This window comes from Triplophysa rosa, linkage group LG11 (genome assembly GCF_024868665.1).
Source record: "Triplophysa rosa linkage group LG11, Trosa_1v2, whole genome shotgun sequence".
NCBI lineage: Eukaryota > Metazoa > Chordata > Actinopteri > Cypriniformes > Nemacheilidae > Triplophysa > Triplophysa rosa.
In genome coordinates, this window is record NC_079900.1 from 20,746,627 (window position 1) to 20,768,082 (window position 21,456).

Genomic DNA, 21,456 nt, shown 5'->3' on the forward strand with positions numbered 1-21,456 from the left:
CCCAGGACCATCACTTACATTTACAGGGGTTGTGACAAATTGGCATTTGTGTGGATGACTCGTAGCGCAACATACAGCATGTGCAAATACATAAACACACGGGACAGGCACAGAATTTGCAGCAGCGCCTATGGTTTCACACGCTGTATTATTCAGTTTACAGTAAAACACACATATAATGCAAAGACAGATCTTTAATATGCAATAACTGCAAAGTGTAATGACTGCTTCTGAAATGTATTTTATATCTTAAAAATGACTCGAACTGAATAAGTGTTGTTAAAATAACATGTCACCAACATGTTTATATAATAACAAGAACATGTTATCAAATTCATTGTACATTTTTGTTGTAATGTTAAGTCGATATATCTGCCAATAATCGCTATCTGCCAATAAAAGCTATTTTCACGTTTCACATCGACTATCGGCCAATAGTTTAAAAACAGCCAATGATCAGGGCCAATACCAGTTTGATGTTCAATATCAATAGTCATTATATTAATGAATTAATAGACATGCACCCCTACAAAATGTATCCGCCGGTAATTTGACTATAATTCCAATCTTTTATATTACATTACACAGTCAATATTATAGACATCATGGTTATGGATACAGCATGTTCTTTACGTTATGAAGTACTGTATGGTTTTATGTAGAAAACAGTAAATTGCCCAAAAATGACTTAAGGTGAGACAGACAGGGTCACATATTAGCTTTTTTTGTCTTTTGCATCTAATAGAGCGTTTGGACCTGAAAGCGGTCGTGCTCGCGAGCCACAGGTGGCTCTTTTCAAAAATCATGTGGCTCGCCAGGTATCTTACCCTTCACCAACATTTGATCGTTAAAAACATCATATTATACAGTATATGAATATTTCAGGTTGTCCTGGCCAATACACGCATGCAGTGCTATGTGCAAGCCGCGTCACGACACTAATCAACGGCAAACAACGTTATATGGTAACCTCTCGCACCGGTGTTGTGCCGAAATTCGACTCCCCGTTAGATTACGACTCCCCTACTTCTGATTGGTTCATTCACTTAGGATGCTGCTTTGTGATTGGTCCCTATCTCTAAATCCCGCCCCCACACCTAACCCTAACCTTTGTAGGGGAAAACAGGGGAGTCGTAATCTCACGGGAGTAGGATTTTGATACAACACCGGCAGCCCAGTAGTGGTGCGATACTGTAAAATTTAGTATCGATCCGATACCAAGTATAAATGCAGGGCCAGTATTGCCGATTTCGATACCGATACCAATACTTTTAACTTTTAAAAAGCATTCACTTGAACTTACATTTACTTTCCTGTAGATGAAATGTCATGATTTATCAGATGAATGCATCATTAATATGCTAAATCTGAATACATTTTCATGACCACTAAAATATTTTGTGATTTGTGCTCTTAATGTGCCTGTAGGCTAATTAATCATGTAGATGTTAAAACACTGGACATCATTTAAACCAAATAAATCTATTTATTTAGTTATTTATTCCTGTAATCGAATTTGCAAACATGAACTTTGCACCAAATTATTACTGGAAAATAGTAACAATAACAGATTAACAGAACAGAAAAACGATATATAACAAAACAATTTCTCCTTATCCCAGTACTACTTCTCTAGCTTTAAAAATAAAACAAAGTTGACAAAATGATTACTCAAGAACAAAGATTTTAAAACTGCTTTTCAGTTTTTGTTCAGTGTTATGTTTAGACAAAATAATAGAACAAATTAACATGTTTCCCTTTCATTACACTTTTTTGAGTGAATTTATAAACAAAGTGCACACTATTATTTAAGCACTTTATTTACTTTGTGTCTCAAACAATAAAGTACTTTCAATCTTTGGCTTTTTACCCCCAAAGGCCCACTGCCATACATCGCATTTCGCGGTGTTTTTATTCACCGAGGTGAAAAAACTCCACACGATGCTCCTCTTCTTTTCGCTGGCTGCAGCAGCGTCTGCGCGCTTGCGCTTGGCGCTGCTGAGTCACGTGATAGCGGACTACAAAACATGGCAGGGAGGAGCAACGTGTGCAAAACTAGGTGTATGGGAAATAGTTTTTCTTCATTATACAATTATTAACTACATTAGTAAATAAATTAAATCAGTAGTAAAAACTAAAAACACATTAGTATCGATATTTTTATGTTAGGATCGATCCTTTTCGATACAACCTCAGTATCGAAAGTATCGATACTTCAGGATCAATCCGCCCACCACTACAGCCCAGCATCATATCGAAAGCCAACAGGCTCGCGAGGTCTTTAGAAGAGCGAGCGTCATGCTTTTATTGAAAGTTACGGTTCTCTGTGGCGTATGATACAGAACTTGTTACCACGCTACGTAATCACATGTAAAAAGTTTTAAAAACACATGGAAGTAAACTGTGACGTGTCAGTATGGATGCGTTGTGTTTAGTATGGCGTTTATATAGACCCAAAACTCAAGCGCATGGAATCCGCGAGGAAAGCTGCTCCGCGAGGGCGCATTTAAACTCCGCAAGCGAGCAGAACAGTATCCGCAAGCGGAAAAGAATCCTCGCGAGAGCGCATTTCTGCTCAGCGAGTAAAACTCAGTCTGCGAGCAGAGGCTTTGACGAGCGCACGCGCGCGATTCTCTCTATGCTCTCGCAACTGCTCAACACTTGCTCGCTCGTCGAATTGACTTCTAAGACTTTGGAGGCGGGACAATTGCAGACTTCTCCGATCCTTTGATTGGTAACATGCACTCACCTACAGTCTCCGACCTGAATAATACCCGTTGTACAGACGTCTTAATTTGGCATAACACGATACTTTTTTCTGTTTTTAAACTTGGGTTACAATGTTATGTATGCCCTTGGCTTTGGATCTACATATTTGGCATCTTGACAGGAAGTTAGAAATAAATAGTTTGGTATGTGTATTCATAATTGCTTTTGTATTGTTAATAGTTTTCATGAAATTGTTATAAAATGAGAATTAATAAATGGCTACAACAGTATAACTCAAAGCACAAGTTATTATAAATTACAACATGATGTACTCTCTAAAATTGAATATAAATAATTTATTTGTTTTGCTTTATTTGTTTTGAAAATATTAAAACGGGCTATGCCAGTAAACAGATATTAGATAACTCAAATTTAATTACAGGAGTCTACAGGAGACATTTAATTATATTATTATAGTATGTTTTAAATAGGTCATACATGAAGTTTAACTGCTATATTATATAGCATACTTTTTGTTGACAGATGTAAGAAATCAAAATGTCACTTGTTAATATACTAACACATAGCTAAGGCAAGGTAATACACTAATCATTCGGTAGTAAGACATGTAATCTGTAGGTGACTGCATGTAGGTGAGTGCATGTTAAAAGTTACCAATCAAATGAGCGGAGACATCTGCCATTGTCCCGCCTCCAAAGTCTCAGAAGTCAACTCAACGAGCGAGCAAGTGTTGAGCAGTTGCGAGAGCATAGAGAGAATCGCGCACGCTCGTCAAAGCCTCTGCTCGCGGACTGAGTTTTTGCTCGCGGAGCAGAAATGCGCCCGCGCGAGGAATTTTCCGCTTGCGGATACTGTTCTGCTCGCTCGCGGAGTTTAAATGCGCCCTCCGCGCGCGGTTATCATTATGCGCGTTCGCATCGCGCAAGCGCGCGCGGATTCTATGCGTGTGAGTTTTGGGTCTATATAAACTCCATAGTTTAGCTCCTCATTTCCGTGTTAGCAGTCTTTCCTATTGTCCATACAGCTGTCAAGGTTGACAGAGGAGTTGTAATGCCGGTATGTAAGTGTCTTGACCACCTACGAACCGAACTACAAAGCTATTAGCAAGACGCTAGTTATGTTCGCTTTTATGAGGTGTTGCGCAGACCGATCGGCGTATGACATCAAAGTGGCGCGAGAGCGGAGCTCCGTGTGTTTTCGAAACGCGGTACTCTGATGTCAGACATTCGCCGATCATGCAGCAAGAAGTCGAACATTGCAATGCAAAGTCAGAAGACACATTACATTTACGCATTTGGCAGACGCTTTTATCCAAAGCGACTTACATTGCATGATACTATACATTGTATCTGAGTATGTGCAATCCACTGGGATCGAACCCATGACCTTGGCGTTGCTAGCGTCATGCTCTTACCACTGAGCCACATACACAGTTTTTGGGAGTATCAGTACTATATAAAATGGTTATATGTTAGATATAATGAAGTTTAATTGAATGGAGGCCTAATGTAAACCTGTAAATTGTTTATTAGTCATGGAAATATTTTTTTTGAGGTCCAGATGTATGCACTGTTTCGTTTGTTTCAATGTTTTTGCCTTGTCTGTGGACATGTTCTCTTATCGAAGGCAAAGAACAATTGATCCCCACAGGGACCATAAGTGAGACTGTGGACATAAATCAAGTTATAAGTATTGAAGACATTGAAAGATGTTATAGTTTTTGCAATGGCTCTTTTGCAAAAATAAATTAACCAAAAGTGGAAAAATGGCTCTTTGGTTAAAAAAGGTTCCTGACCCCTGCTTAAAGGGATACTTCACCCAAAAATGAAAATTCTGTCATCATTTACTCACCTTCGAGTTGTTCCAAATCTGTATAAATTTCTTTGTTCTGATGAAAACAGAGGAAGATATTTGGAAGAATGCTTATAACCAGACAGATTTTGCCCCCCATTTACTACCATGGTAGGAATGGTAGTGATGACAGAATTTTCATTTTTTGGGTGAACTATCAGTTTAACAAGCGGAGTAAAAGGACTTCTACAGCTGCAGCATATGTGAATACTCTCTGTAGGCCTTGTTTGCACATTCCAGCGTTCTTGATTTAGAAACGTCTCTGGTTCAATGACTCAACTGAACTCTGTGCAGAACATCCTCAGTTTGTAAAGGAACCCGACAGACACATAACGGCTGAGATGGAAAAGGTGGTAGACATCCCATGCCAAGCCCGCGGTGAGTCTGTGTGTGTGCGGTGCGTACGCTGTGTGTGTGGATGTGTTAGATAACACTCCTCCTCTGATCCCCCCGCAGGTGTTCCTCAGCCAGATATGGTGTGGTATAAGGACGCTGTACCCATAAGCCCCGTGAAGACACCTCGGTACAAGGTCCTGGTGGGCGGCAGCCTGCAGATAAACGGACTGCTCCCCGACGATACCGGAATGTTCCAGTGTTTCGCGCGCAACTTAGCGGGAGAGATCCAGACGAACACGTACCTCGCTGTCACCAGTACGTCAAAGGACCATCTGGGCCTGTCAATAACTCGCTCTTCATTTATTCCTCTTCTCCACTCCATTCATCATCTTGCTTATCTCCTGTCAGATTTATCATTTTATAAACCCCACGACTTTTCAGCAGCTCCTACAAAGAGAGAAAGAGGCAGAGATTGAAAGGAGAGATTATATAAAGTTTAGAAGTGGGAGATGGAAAGAATAATGGATTTTTTTCTCAGCGCTGGACTGGTCTGGTAGTCATCCAGTATTTATTTAATTCGACTTTCTTAGACAGCCCGAAAAAAGAAATAGTCGATGATTTGGTTGTGTAAGGGAGACGTGGATCTCATTTTAGGTCGGATTGAGCTGAATGTCCAACTCGTGCGGTCAAACCCACCCCACTGTAGCTGGCTCCCGTAGAGCTTTATGCTGTTTTAATAACCAACATTATGGTTTAACAAAACCGAGCACATGGAATTGACTCATTTCACACCCCAGAGGCCTTTAAATTACATAGCCGTCTTAACCCAACACAAAGAAAAAAAACCTGTGCTGCTTATTTTAATTAAAAGACATTGCAGTTAATGGCATACAGTATATGTGTGTGGTAATAATAAATCTTGCAAATGAAGATAATTGGAAACGTTATATTTTTGCGCCAGATGAGTAAAGAAGTAGATAATAAAGAGAATAGGGCTTTAGTAGTCAGTGTATTGTTCGGTTTATTTCCATATCAGTGAACATAAGCTAATGACTGGCCTACGGTGCACAGTGGTCTATTTTTAATTTGAGTTTGTCACTTAATCATTGCATTGCACTGATGGGAGCAAAACCTCGTATTATGGAATCTACATTTAGCCTAAGTCAGTGCATGAATTGTTAATTTGCAATAATGTGTTAATTTGTTTATGGAGTTATTTATTTTAATAACAATTACACTGACAGTTCTTCTAATAATGATTTAGTGGAGTCAGGGAAACAATCTAGAAAATGTACTTCTTACCTTTAATGTTTGCCTTGAGGGTCTCACACAAACTTAAAGAGTTGGTTGTGTTGTAGTCAGTAATAATCTATGTTTATTTAATTTGTCGAGTAAGAAGGAATATGTATTACATTCTTTATTAAACAAACTAGAACTTCACAAAATTATCAGGCAGCTTTAGACATTTTTAGTGCATTTAACATTACAGTATATGAAAAATATTACGGTGTATGAAATTTAGCAGCATCTAGAGGTGAAGTTACGAATTGCAACCAATGGCTCACTCCATCCCTCCCTTTTGAAGCACTACGGCAGCTGACACAGAACTAAGATGTCATCACATTTTCGCTTCTTTGGCGAAGGAAATAACATATTTATGTAACGCGCTCTGTAGAGCAGTTTGTCTGTTTGGGGCTACTGTAGAAATGGCGAATTCCATGTAAGGGGTCCTGCGATGTATGTAGATAGAAATAGCTCATTCTAAGGTAATAAAAACATAACACTTCATTATGTAAGCTCTTTATACACCTCTGAACACATAGTTATTTATATTATATAGCATTTTTGTCAATAGATCCTCCAAAAAATTACACAATGGACCTTTAAAAGGAACCCAGGGTATACAGAGATGTATGGCTTAATACGTTTTTTACATTAGAAATAATACGCTTTTGTCATTAGAAACACATCAAATATTTAAATTTCTTTAAACAAACCTAAATGTAATACTCATTTTAACCTAAGGAGGCGCCATGTTCTTTTTCGATGAAGTAAAATGGTTTCACGCACAGGCAGCCAAACTGAACACAGGCACACTAATCAGTAAATATAAGGTGCTGTAGGATAAAATATACTGTATATACAAATAATGCTAAAATAATAAAGAAAGAAATTAAAGACGCTATTTGGTGTATTTTCATACATTTGAATATTGTTGGTCAGAAACAATACAAACATGCATATTAATAACCAAAATCATTGCAAATTGAATATATATACACAATGTTTTTAGCCATTATAAAATGCATTTTATCCAGATTTTGACGTTTTGATGTTGATTTACATCAGTAGCGTATAGTCTTCTCTCTCTCGGTCATTAGCTGACAGGGGCTAATATTCACGTGTGCTCTAATACAGAATAAATAACCAAACCGCAAGCATCTTATTATTGTGCTTATTAGTATATTCTCATAATGTATGAAGTATACGATAATGGTGCATGATGAAAAATTAAATAGTCTTAACTGTCTTAAAGACGGTAGATTAAAGCTATGATGTAAAGCATGTTTACCTTGAACAGACGCATACTGAACGCATTCTTCTTTTATGGCTGGCAGGCTGGCTTGTGTCAAGAGGACATACCACCAACTACTGTCTCTGTGTATTTATATATCTGATCTTATGTTTGACGTCTCATTTTTTACTGTTATATATGGAAAACGTGTGTGCTTCGCTGTAGCGAAAGAGAACATATTTAGGCTGCAACCACTTGACGTCACATATTTTGACGCAAAAAAATGGCGGCCTCCGAGTACATTTTTTTCTTCAAAGTTTATGAATACTGTGAAAGTTACACTGTTTTTTAATTTCACATTTATAAAGTCAATGCCATTGTTAATATATTAAGCCATACATCTCTCTATACACAAGGTTCCTTTTAAAAACATCAAAACAACAATGACATTGTTAGGACAGACTGATGAACTATTCTGTTAGTGTTTGATGAAAACTCACTTTTAACAACCCTCCCCCTCTATATTAGTATATTTAGTATACTAAGTAAGCTTATGACAAAATTAATGGAAATGATATGTACTGTAGTGTATGAAGCCTAATATAGTAATCAATAAAATAGGAATTGTGAGAATTTGAACACATAAAATCATATATTTACTAGTATTTGATATTTGGGATCTGATTTGCAATCCAGTTAATTAAATTAACTCATTTTCTAATCAGTACTTATGCGAAGGTCTGTCTTACCAGCCGCCCTCTCTATCGCAGGTATCGCACCGAACATCACGGCCGGCCCATCTGACAGCGCTGTGATTGATGGCATGTCCATCATTTTACACTGTGAGACTTCAGGGGCCCCACGACCTGCAATCACATGGCAGAAAGGTCAGTCTCCAATCAGTCATCTCTGTAAAAGACGGATATTCATCAAAGTGTCTCATGGACATATGAACATTAATGTAACTGTGGGGGCTTTGGGATGTCAGCTAAATCAAGTGTCCAATCACCGGTCTTCCGACAAGTTTGGGGACCATCATGTCTATTTGATTTCTATTCTAATTTTTCTCTTTCTCCCTATTGTCGTCGTCTTTCAGCTGATCGGGTTCTGGCTAGCGGCTCTGTCCAGCTGCCACGTTTCACTTTGTTGGAGTCGGGCAGCCTCCTGATCAGACCATCGCACCTGTCTGATGCCGGAACCTACACCTGCATGGCCAGTAACTCACGAGGGATTGACGAGGCTTCGGCTGATCTGGTGGTGTGGGGTAGGTGGAGCATAGCCAGATTTTTAGTATACAGCCTGGATAAATTTACAGCTTGTTCTGACCAACCAGACCTCACCAGTAAGCAGCTATCTAACTGGCATGTGAAGTAGCCAATCAGATTTTGCTTTTTAAAGGAACAGTTCACTGAAAAATGAAAATACTGTCATCATTTATTCATCCTCAAGTTGTTCCAAATCAATATACATTTCTTTGTTCTGATGAACACAGAGAAAGATATTTGGAAGAATGCTTGTAACCAAACCGCTTTTGGCCACCATTGACTACCATAGTAAAAAATGCTTTATATATTTCTTTGTTCTGCTGAACACAAAAGAAGACATTTTGCACTTTTGACTACCATTGTCATTTTCTCAACTATGGTAGTCGATAGTTGCCAAGGACCATTTGGTTACTGACATTCATCCAAATATCTTTCTCCATGTTCATCACAACAAAGAAATGTATACACATTTGGAGCAACCTGAGGGTGAGAAAATGACAGAATTTTCATTTTGGGGTGAACTGTCCCTTTAAAAGACATATACGTGCAGTCTTCGCAATGTGACAAGCCACATTAACATTTATTTCTTGTTTGTTTTTTCCCCACACTGAATTCACTGAAAAGGAGCAAAATCCCACTTCTCATGTATCAAACATCAAACATGGTCTAGTACATATTGTGGATGCTGAAAAAGCATTGGATAATTATTACAAATCCCCAAAGTTCCACCAGAAAGCTCACATCACGAAAGTCCTAAAAACGCAAGAATGTGTTTTTAGTTTGAAACTCTTCAGCTGTGCAATGCTTTGCGAGCGCTACAGCGTGCAAGCAGCGAGTTCACACGTTTTTCTGATTGGCTGTGATTATATCGCTCAGCTTAGATGTTATAAAAGCTTTTGCCGTTTTCTGTGCAATGTGCATCAGACGCTCTATAAACAGTTTGCGAGTGTGCTGTCTAAGTATGGCTCGCACAAATTGGAGAGAAAATCAATGTCGGTCGAATGCAGTACTATACTGTGATTTATCTGTGTCCAGCTCGGACCCGAATCACCAATCCACCTCAGGACCAGAGCGTGATCAAGGGCACCAAAGCGGCCATGACCTGTGGGGTGACCCATGACCCCAGCGTCGCAGTCAAGTAAGACCTCTTCCCATGTCTACATCTCTTTCATGCTCTCTCTCTTTCAGTCGCCCCCCGTCTTGATCAACGCGAGCCCGCTCTTTCACTTCCCGTCCTGCGTTTATTATATTCAGTCTCATAAGACTTGATTTAACTGTCACCTGCTGGGCTGCTGTTATTTATTTGATCAGGGAAAACAGATGAATATGTAAACAGAGCAATAACTTAGATGGAGACTTTAATTAAACGCGAGACAGCCGAGATTAAATGGGGAAACGAATGCGGCTGCAATTAAGGAGTGTGGGCGTGGATGTGGGAGTGCGTCGCCTCGTCGCTGTTGTGTGCGCGTGTTCATTAAGTAAATAAGTTTGCCATGCATTGTCGCTGTTTACCCTTTGTGAACACGCATAAGTAAATAAGCCTCTTGTATTAACAGGCACGTCTGGGAGAAAGGAGGATCGGTTATTGACGTGAAGTCAAGCCCTCGGTTGCGTCTCGATGGGAACGGCAGCCTGCACATCACCCAGACCTGGTCGGGGGACATCGGGACCTACACCTGTAAGGTCACCTCTGTGGGAGGCAACGATTCCCGCAACGCTCACCTGCGAGTCCGGTACGTGACAGCAGCAACGTTTTCCCGGCCAATTATTCACTCACCCTGTCCTTTGCTTTATAGTTTTGCATTCAGCTCTTGCTTTTCACCGGCTCTTGGGCATCATTTTGTATTGAAACGGCGGGCTTTGTTTCTCTATTGGGATTTTAAAATTGAGGTAATAGGCTTTTGGGAAAGCACGGTGAATGGTAAACAAACATCCAAACATTGCACTCCCCTCTGCTCTTCCTCTTTTATCGATGGTGCATTGTTTCAAGTACAAAAGAGCATTGTATTCCATTGGCATAACAAATAATGCTAAATTGGTAATGCCAAAGCCGTTGAGACAACATTTACAGTATATATAACAAGGCGAGACAATAAACATACAAACTCTCTCACTGACAGTTTACTTTATTGAAAATGTTTGGATTACTATATAGCTTAGCAAAAAAAGTCAAATAACCACAGTGCGAACGAAATAAACAAAAATGTTAACAAATACAACATTTATAAACATTCAATATTTGTAGGAAAATATTAACAAATACTTTCTGTTTGTAGACAATTGCCTCACGCTCCCGAGAACCTCATCGCCACCCTCAGCAGCTCCGAGAGAAGAACCATCAACCTGACGTGGGCTCAGGCCTTTGACGGGAACAGCCCGCTCATCCGCTACATCCTGGAAGTGTCGGAGAACAGTGAGTGTGCTGACTGCTGTATGTTACATTACTCATTCCTATGCTGCTCTTCTCTATAATCCGCCCGCAACATCTTCGTTTGTGACAGATGCTCCCTGGACCATCCTTATGGCGAACATCGATCCGGAAGCCGCCAGCGTGATTGTCGCGGGTCTCATCCCCGCGCGTTCTTACCAGTTCCATCTGTGTGCCGTCAATGACGTGGGGAAGGGCCAGTTCAGCAGGGAAACGGCACGGTGAGCGAGAGTGTCACGAAGCAATGAACACATCTTCCACAACAGTTAGTTCTGGTCTTGATTTGATTGGCTGAGTGGCCGAGTGGTGTTTTAAATGAAATCATGAAATCACTTTTTCCTAAATTCAATTTTTTCTGTTTTCATTTTTCTGGATTCTGGATTCTGCGTTTAATAGTTAAAGACAGCTTCAGAAAACAAATAGGAGACCACTCAGGAATTAGTTTCAGTTTTTCTGAATTTACTTCTTATAGGAAGATGTTTAAGTTAAACTATCATTTTTGTTTAACTACTGTCAACATTTCTCCCAAATACAGAATAAAATACCGCTTTTTTAATTATTTTTATTTATTTGGAGAAAATTGAAATGGGACAAACTGGTAAAAATAGCCACAAAAGATGCAATGTTTGCAGATCTTGAAAACTGCAAAGAAAACAAGTTTATATTCATGTTTAAATAACAGTATGAATGTTTTACATTATTTTAGGATCAGTTAAAAAATGAATACATGATGGAATAAGCCTTTTTTTACAACTTTTAGGTGACTTAATGCGTGAATTCTTTGTCTTTTACATTGCTGTTGGGTGACTTTTTGTGACTCAGGAGCAGGGCCGTGCAGAGAACTTTAAGGGGGCAGGTGCTCAAAGTAAAAAAGAGGCACATGGAACAAGGCGTTAAACAGGGCTGTGCTCAAAACATCAATACAGCAATATTGTGACAAATTCCTTGCGGATATACGTATCAATACAGAGGCTTCTGTTTTGATATACCAGCCAATGCTGTCATGCAGTTTTGAAAAAGAAACATAACAGAAAAGACCACTTTAATGTTTAAATTAAAAGGTAAAAAATATTTTCTTTGGACCTATTAATAACTCTGAGATTAGAAATTGACATGTATTAAGTTGTTCAAACCTTAAGGTTTGTTCTCTCTGTTATACAGAATAATAAAGAACAGCTGTGTAGGACATGGTTACTATTAAAAAATACACGTGGCCCCAGACATATTGTTTTGTAAGATTGTAGGCAACAGGTTTTAAAACACGGTGGGCTGACATAACTTACAGGGAGCAGCTGATTTTGAAGGGTTTGCTGGGGATGTTGCTGCTGATACTGCTGGAGGTCATCTGTGACAACAGAAATTAAAACAAACATGGGACATATATTAGCTGATTAAACAATTGTTATGTGACCATGACAAGATGTACAGATTGCTGAAAATGTGTGGAACTGGCTCACTTTGACTGACCTACTGTAGTGCTGCAGTTGATGGCAAGGGGGATTGCTTACATTTCTTACAGTGGCTGCTGCACACCAAGAGCTGCAAGGTAAAGAAGATGCCAAATTCAAAAAAGTTTTTAAATCTGGGAATGAAACATTAAGAGTGGGACAGAAAAATCTATATAGACAGAGATATGTGTGTGTTTTGCTTGCTTGTGTCTACAGTATGCAATATTGTGATCGAGATTATATTGCATTGTGACTCTTTGATATAGTTGAATTGTGATTGATTACATGTCTAACAGAAAATCTAAATAAAGATGTGTCTAAATGTGTCCTAAATCTAAACGAGGAGCATTATTCTTACCAATAAGTGGAGGAGCTGTTGTGTTTTATAACAGCGATTTCCTGTTGGCCATGTCCCTAAAAATGTCTGTGACATCACTGACATTTATTGGAATATCCTTCTCAATGGCCAACAGAAGAAGCTCAGACAATCTCTCCTCCTTGCAAAGACTGCGAAGTTTGGTTTTTACCAGCTTCAGTTGTGAGAAGGAGCGTTCCACACTTGCTGTTGACACTGGAAGTGTGCCATATGTCTTTAGCAGCTCAGTCATGTTGGGAAAAACTAGATGTGCATTGTTTTCCTTGATCACTGAAAGAATAGATGACACATTAACTGGTGGTGCATGGGCACGAGTATGAAGTATGGAAGACCTTCAGTTCTGTCTGCAATTTGTCTTCCTCTTCAATGTTATAAAACTGGCACCGTTTCTTCACAGCTTGGAGTGCTGCTGTTGCGATGCTTGCTGTTTTCCAGTTCTCCGGGACTGCCAGGCAATGAAAGGCATGCAAGATTTTCCCATGTCGAATTATCTCCTCCTTTAAAGCGTCTGTGAAGTTCTTGTGTCATTGTGTCCACAAAAACATTATACACTTTAACACGGTAGCAGTCCTGCAAAATTGGAAAAGCATGGTCAGTTGTAGCTGATGTGGCAGCAAACTTGAACTTCTCTGGCAATTTCCTCTTCCTAGCTTGTCCAGGCACCTCAGATGGAGGATCCAGGCCCACTGATGCAGCATTCTCTGTAGCCTGTTTATAAATGTTCTCAAACTCTTCTTCTGTTCTGCTGTAAGCCAGCCTCCTTAAAACACCGTCAACAATGCTGCATGCTGCAGCCAGGTCCATGTCTTTCTGCTGCAATGCATCAGATGCAACTGCAGTTACCTGGAAGATTGGACAGGTGATTTCCAGACACAAGAAGAACTCAAAATTGATGCTTTTTAGGAGGATCATTGCATCACCAGCTGAGGAGTCTGGGGGATCTTGCTGAATCATTTCCTCAAGGAACTGAATGACAGAAGGGAGGACCTTCACCAGAGTTTTAAGTGCACTTTCTCTACAGGCCCAACGAGTATCTGACAGTTTCTGCAGCTCCAGTGGATGTTGATCGGGGTGCTTCCTTTTCTGCATTTCAATAAATGCAGAATGCCGTTTTGATGAATTGGCCATAAAAGTGTAAAGTTTTTCAACTAAATTGAAACTTTCTACCAATACCAGAATTAGGCAGTGTGCCTGACAGTGCACATACAACGCTTTCGGATTTTGCCTTAGGATTCTGGACTGCAGTCCCTTATAACACCCACTCATGTTTGCAGCCCCATCATAACCTTGACCCCAGATGTTTTCAATTTTTAGGTCATTTTCTTCCAGTAGACATACCCTGTCTTGCCAGGAAAAGAGTAATGGCAATCAAACGAGACAACACTTCTCGGTTCCTCTCTCTCTCTTTGTCTTTTGCAGCTTGCAACTCACGGTCACCTACTTTAAAAGCTGCCCTCAGAATTTTTTTCTTGAATGAGTTCCACCTCACCATACCACACATGTGAGCTTCTGAGGCACTGTGCTCTTTAATTTTTTCTAAAGCCTTCCTCCAGCGATTTAACCCTACAGTTTTCCAGTTTGTGTGACTCTTGTATTGTCCAGCATTCATAAAAACACGGCAACTGAAACAAAACATGGCATCAGTGCTAGGAGAATATTCTATGGGTTATTTTCATACCACTTCTTCTGAAACGAACGTCCCTCTACATTCTTGGGAAAAGATAGGACTGGTTGGCAGGGTCCAATATTATCACACATTTGAATGAAGGCCTCATCGTACTTAATATTGAATTGTAGGACGTGGGCAGGGTCAGTTGGGTGTTTAAGTCCAAGTAGGTTTGAGAATAGCCCCTCTCTGGCTTCTGTCTCCTTCTCCTGGCTTGCTTCATCCTGCACCGTTTCTGTTGCTTGTGCCTCAACAGTCTCTGTCTCCATCTCATCATCTGATCTACTTTCCCCTCTCTGTCCATCTAGGAACAAGGCACAATTCACTATTTCAGCAATAATCAATTTTTAAGCCTAACCACTGCTCTTGCACCTAATCAATAATAAATCCACCTTACTGTATTGATACAAAACATCTGATACACAGTAATTATTATTACTATTACTATTGTTGTAGTTGTTGGGTAAAATTGAATATCTTCGCAATGTGAACAAATGGTAGGCTAAATGTGTTATTCTTACCCGTTGTGCTTTTCATAAACCAGCTGGAAATGGATCCACTGCTATTTGCTGCCTCAAGCAGCTCCTTCTTTTTTTGTTTGATTCTCCTCTCTTTACGAGGCATCTTTGCACTGTAGAACAAACACAAATGGACGCTTCATACCTTTTCCTGAAACCTACAAATAGGACCATATCTCCATCACTCTGCACGTTGATGTCAAGTCAGGTCTATTAATAATTTTATTTTGACATTTATTTTAAAGGGATATTATTGAGTTTACAGGCTGTAGTGTTTTTTTCTGTTGTTGAATAAAACATATTTTTGTCATATTATAAATATAATTCTATTCTAATCTTTTAGATTAGAATGAGATTTTACTCATTTTTTAAATGATAATGAAATTAAAATAGTATTGATAAGTATAATTAGGACGATTCAAAAATCTGAACAAGCATGTTTTACAAGTGCTGCGATAATTATTTTGAAGACACTCTACGTTTCTTAAATAAATAGGCTACTGTATAATAATAGTAACGTTACAAAGTAAGAATATTAACGTTAGTCATATCACATAACATAAAAACACCAACCCCCTCGACGCCCGTGAATTTGTTCTCGCCCAAACAGCAAGAACGATTCAAGAGGTAAACGCTAAGCCAGCATCCGCGCACGGTGTCTATACTGAACGTGATCGGATCGTCCCGAACTTCCGGATGAGGTTGTCAGGTGAAAGGTCATCTTGGAGGTCATTTTATATACTGCTAAAATATTATTCGTTAATTTGACTAATAGTTAGAATGCCTTCGCATTTTTTTTTTTTTAACTTTTATATTAATTCGATTTTTTTTGCCTTGACAAAAGGGCACTTTGGGGATAAGGGGCCAAAGAGGCAGGTGCTCAAGCACCCTCCGCATCCAATCCCCCCCTGCACGTGCCTGTTCAGGAGGGTTGTTTCTGTTGAAATTCGACAGACACTAGACTGAATTGCAATAATACATGCAGAAATGCAGATTAAAGGCAAAACTGGAGCGCTGTCTTAATTATTTTTTTTAGCTTTTGCATGGCATGAAAAATGCTGAAATATTTAAAGGAATATTTCACCCAAAAAACCATTTTTTGGTGAACTATTCCTTTAATAGTATTTGCTATTATAAACTGTAGTAAAATTCCTGGATACTTTCGTGTTTTTGAAGCTTAGGAAATATTAAAGTATTACCACCAGTACACCAGTAAATATTAAAATATATTTTATACAGTTTATCGATTTACTGTAGCTAATACTACAGACTACTATAGTAAGGTTGTATCTTAATTTCTTCAAGTTACTTTTATTTTGGCAGGATGTCTTGAAGACCTTTCAGTTTCAGTGTGATAGTTTGATAGTAGTGGAATAAGCAGATTACATATTTTCACAGTAGATCCGGTCATCACTAGTTTCTAAATAAATATATTCAAATCCGCCGAATTCTTTGTCATTCGTTGTAATACCGTAAATTCAGATTTTTCAACTCCGTCCATGTTTTTCACATGTAAATAGTCAGGCCCTACAAAAGTGCTGATATTCAGTATAACAGCACTGGGATTTCCTCCGTTGTATCTCTGTGACTGTCTGTGTTTCTGCCATTAGAGACAAGAATGTGTAAGCAGTGTGAACATAAGTGTGTATGGAGAGAGGAGGTGAGTTGTGTGATTTTGCCTGGAGCGAGCGAGTCACAGTGTGTCAGAGCGTATTTAATGTTTAAAGCAGCACTCTGTAATTGTTTCCCTCATTAAAAGCGTTTATCACAAAGAAATGAATGGAGCGTTTAAACAATATGTTTAATGCTAACATGAAATGAAGACTTCAGTCTTATCAGTAGACTGTGTTATTGTACAAAACACGGGCCAGGTCATTGGTGTTGCCATGTCAAGATCACATGATATTTGGAAGAATGCTTGTAACCAAACAGTTCTTGGACCCCATCGACTACCATAGTAGGAAAAATGTCAATGATAGTCAAAAGTGCCCCAGAACGGTTTGCTTTCCAACATTCTTCAAAATATCTTCTTTTGTGTTCAACAGAACAAAGACGTTTATAAAGCAATTTTTCCTACGATGGTAGTCAGTGGTGGCCAAAAACTGTTTGGTTGCAAGAATTCTTCCAAATATCTTTCTCTGTGTTCATCATAACATAGAACTGTTTAGAGATTTGGAACAACTTTGGGTGAACTGTTCCTTTAAATCCTCTGGACATTTTCATGTGGAATACATTTTTGCAACGGTAACTCTTTTGCGTGATGCTGCATTCATGCTGCTATTTATAATGCACCACGTCCGTCTGCGATTTATACATTTGACATTTTATGCATTTGGCACATGCTTTTATCCTGAGCAGCATAATGTATGTCTTTCATCAGTTTGTGTGACCCCTGAGATTATCCCATGACCTTTGCTTTGCTATCACAATGCTCAACCAACTGAGCTTCAGGAACAACTTATTTATTTTTATTATAAGTGTCCTTTTATATCAGCAAGAAACCTGTTCTTTATTGCCAGCGGTAACATGAGGGAACACATGTACAAGCTCCTACAGGACATTAAAATAGCTGTCAGTGTAAATGGCACCAACACGGATTAATACGAAAGAGAGCTTTAATGGCTCACATCACGCCCGGTTAGGACACATGTGAGCTTCAGGACTTCATACAGACAGAATAAGTGTTGACAAAGCACTCTGTTTCTCCGGAGATTGAACACGTATCAGGGAAATAAAGAGCATGGCAGAAGTGTCCGTGAGAATCACACTTAATCACAGAAGAATGCCCACAAAGGCCTGGTGAAAGCGGGAAGGCTTTTGTGTGTTGCAGCCTCGCAACCCCCACGAGGGTTTCGGTGCATTATTGTTCTGAATTTGCGGCTGCACACCGCAGTCGAACTGAACACAGAGAGATTTTAGCAGCTTTTGTACGACTTCTCCCTACTCTGCCTGCTACAGCATTACAAAGACGCGCTGTGATCCCATGAGAACAGCTCTGACGTCTGCGACACGCACACATAGCGATCCTGACTCAAAGATGCCCCCAAAAAACGAGCCAAATGCAAAACAACATTTCTGCATTAATATGATGCGTTTGTGCGTTAATATTCATAATCTCCTCACGTCTCAGGATTCCAGCCAAGGAGGAAGCAGCCGTTCACAGATGTGTGATCCTCGTAATCTGATTGAACAGTTAGATTTGGAGTTTTCGCAGATCAGCCGGAGACTGTAGCGAGCGGGTTACGTTACAGCGGGAGCGGGAAGGATTGAAGACGGAGAAGTCAAGCTCGAGTCAATGTTTGAGGATGAGATGTGGAAGCGGGAGGGAAGTAAACAGACTTTGTCGGTCTGCAACAGGCAGCGCATGCACAGCTGTTGCAAATCAATAATCTGCCGCCCAGGATACCGGCGTCCTTAACAGGCTTAAAAGAAACAGAATGGGGAAACACTAAAAATAAAAAATCAGTTGCTGATGCAATGCCCTGTCAAGACCTACAATTCCTGAGGGGGGATGTAAAAACACACTATCATGAGAAATGTCACGGGAATCTCTACTAGTGTATCCAGTGTTTTTTCTTTACTTCTGTACAGTGTTGTGCAAGTTACTTCCAAACTGTAATACATTACAGATTACTTGTTACTATTATTTAAAAGTAATCCCTTACCTTGCAATATTACTGTCTCAGAATTGTAAGAGGTTACATGACGCCTGTATTACTTTTGAGTTACTTTCACCAAAATAACTACAGAAGTAGAACTTAACATTCTAAAATGACAAAATGTCTTTGTATTTTTGTATTTTCAAAATACAAAATACTTTTTGCCAATCAACCTCTTTATTAGACTGCTGATTTCTTGAATTAACTAGGCTATACAAAAATAAATACAAAAAATACTAAGCACAAAATGCTGTTACAAAATAATAGTATTTTGTATTTCAAATGGATGTATTTGAAACACTGCCCATCCATGCAGTATAATAAGGAGGTTGATTGGCAAAAAGTATTTTAGTTTGAAAATACAAAAATACTAAGATTAAACACATTTAAATACAAAATACAATTATTTTTTTTCAAAGGTATTTAAATACAAAATAGTCCCATTACTGAACTAGATTATATAGAATTCTAGCTCATCATGTAAACGTTAGCTTACCTTGTCATTGCTGCTGGTCACAGGGATCTTGCTAACTAGCTTCCTGAAAGCAGCCCAAAGACCCCTCAAAACCCGCCCAAAAGGAATGAAAACTAGCCCAATTATTTTCCGGTGTCAAATCAAAGTTAACAACTGCCAAAATACGTTTCTATTGCTATATTTACTTATCTGAATGGTTTCCTAGGTATTGTATATATTTTTGTTCTGTTGAACTCGAAAGATGTTTTGGGGAACAGAAAACAGGAAATAGAACTTACTTGCGGGATTTTTGATTTGTTAATGTCTCGCAGGCGAAAGGTTTGTTGTAACGCAAGCGTTACTGAACATGTACAGAGTAAAATATTACTGAAAATTGATTAATAATGCCTTACACTACTGCGTTATAGCAAAAAGTAATATGTTACTGTAATACATTACTTTTGTAACGCATTACTCCCAACGCTGCTTCTGTACCACCTCATCGATAAGACTTCATCCACACTAAACTTAAAATGTGTTCTTCATAGTGCATAATGTGTAATATTTAGCATTGTCCTTATTAACATTTCTCATTATTATGGTGATTTAATTTTAAAGCTGCAATTCATAACTTTTACCTCTCTATCGCCATCTCTGTTTGAAACATTGAATTGCAAGTTACTTGCAGAGATATGTGCTGCGTCCGAAATTGCATACTATGACAGATGACAATACATACTGATTTAAATGAAGTATCTACCTATCAACCGTTAAAACAGTATGTTCTATATAGTATGTGTGGTGGGGGTAGTATGAAAAGGGAGCCGCAGAGATGACTTATTTTTGTATGCAAACCCGGGAAGCGAGTTAGCATTTTAGGACTTCCGGTTCCATCACCCCAAAGTCTATGGGTTTTTTTAATAGGTTTTGGGTAAATCGCCTAAAATAAGGTCTGTGGTAAACAAAACCTCTAAATATTTTCACGTTTTATTCTATGACATAAAACACACCAATTATAACCCGCTTGTGATTTTTTATAGCCTTATTGTGTCTTAAAAACAGCGGTTGCTAACAAGTTGCTAAAAGTGACTTCTTCCTTTGAAGGGGACGTTAGACGTCATCGCACATATAAAGCTCACAAATAATGCAACATGCACAAATCTCTAAAAACGTAGTTGCGGATTCATTCACAGAGTAATTACTTAACTGGGAACACATTTTAATAAAGTTTGAAAGAGTTGTCGAAGGCTTGGTGGTGGTGAAGTTGATATCAAGCGACCTTAAGTGTAGTCTTTTTATAGCACCGTGTTCGCTTTTTACTTCTGCCGATTGTATTATGGCTTCAAAAGTAACAAATGTGGTGTTCATTTGTAAAGTTTATCTTGATAGACAAAACGTGTCAACATCATAAACCTTTGTTAATCACAGATCTTCCAAAAGTCTATGGGAAAAATGCATAGGCTTTTAGTCGAGGGAACCGACGCGGCGCTAACTTCCAGGTTAGCCTACAAAAACACGTCATCTCTGCGACTCCCTATAGATTCCGGACGTACTGCATCCGCCATGTTTTAGTGTCATGTGACCCGTATGCTCTTTGACCTATGACGTATTAACATTAACCTGTACCTAGGCATCGGTACAAAAATATGTTTTTCACGAGAAATTCATTAATCTGTACTTACATTTAAAATCGGACACCAGTTTTGAAGTTTTCCGCTTTCTTATTTGATTAACTTTTTAAATTTGACCATTGCTCTGCTCCCGTGGCATCATGGGATAGAGAAGTGTCCATCCGATCCACACTCACAAATCTCGGCGGAAGCAGTAGACCATCCGGGTATTTCTCGCCTACTCTTTTGTGCAGGTTTCGGACATACTATTCATGACTCGCATTTATTTTTGCCTACTATATAGTATGGAAGTAGGCGATTTTGGACACAGGGATTGTGTGTACACAACAAAAGTGAAGCGAATATTCGCATCATGTTCCTCGCTCTAAATTACTAGTGGAATTACTTGCTTTTCGTGTGACTACATGCAATGCGAATAAAAGCGCTACGCAATGAAGAGTGTTTTCGCGCATCGCGATGTGTCAAGCCGGACGTGTCATTAAGCTCTTCGCTGAGTGGCTTGCGTCAATGTGTAAGCAATGTAAATGCACCATGCGAATTTCCTGCTCATTTTGAAGATGACGTGACTAATACTGTGGA

General features: G+C 39.1%; 1 protein-coding gene across 1 annotated transcript in view; it reads left to right on the forward strand.

Annotated features, from left to right (window-relative positions):
- sdk2a (sidekick cell adhesion molecule 2a) overlaps positions 1-21,456 on the forward strand; it is a 145,868-nt gene that overhangs the window by 80,286 nt on the left and 44,126 nt on the right. Inside the window, exons 8-15 of the mRNA XM_057346533.1 lie at positions 4,876-4,959; positions 5,038-5,232; positions 8,203-8,319; positions 8,529-8,696; positions 9,733-9,835; positions 10,254-10,430; positions 10,974-11,110; positions 11,199-11,346. Coding sequence (XP_057202516.1) covers positions 4,876-4,959; positions 5,038-5,232; positions 8,203-8,319; positions 8,529-8,696; positions 9,733-9,835; positions 10,254-10,430; positions 10,974-11,110; positions 11,199-11,346 — 1,129 coding nt within the window. The remainder of the gene's footprint in view (positions 1-4,875; positions 4,960-5,037; positions 5,233-8,202; positions 8,320-8,528; positions 8,697-9,732; positions 9,836-10,253; positions 10,431-10,973; positions 11,111-11,198; positions 11,347-21,456) is intronic.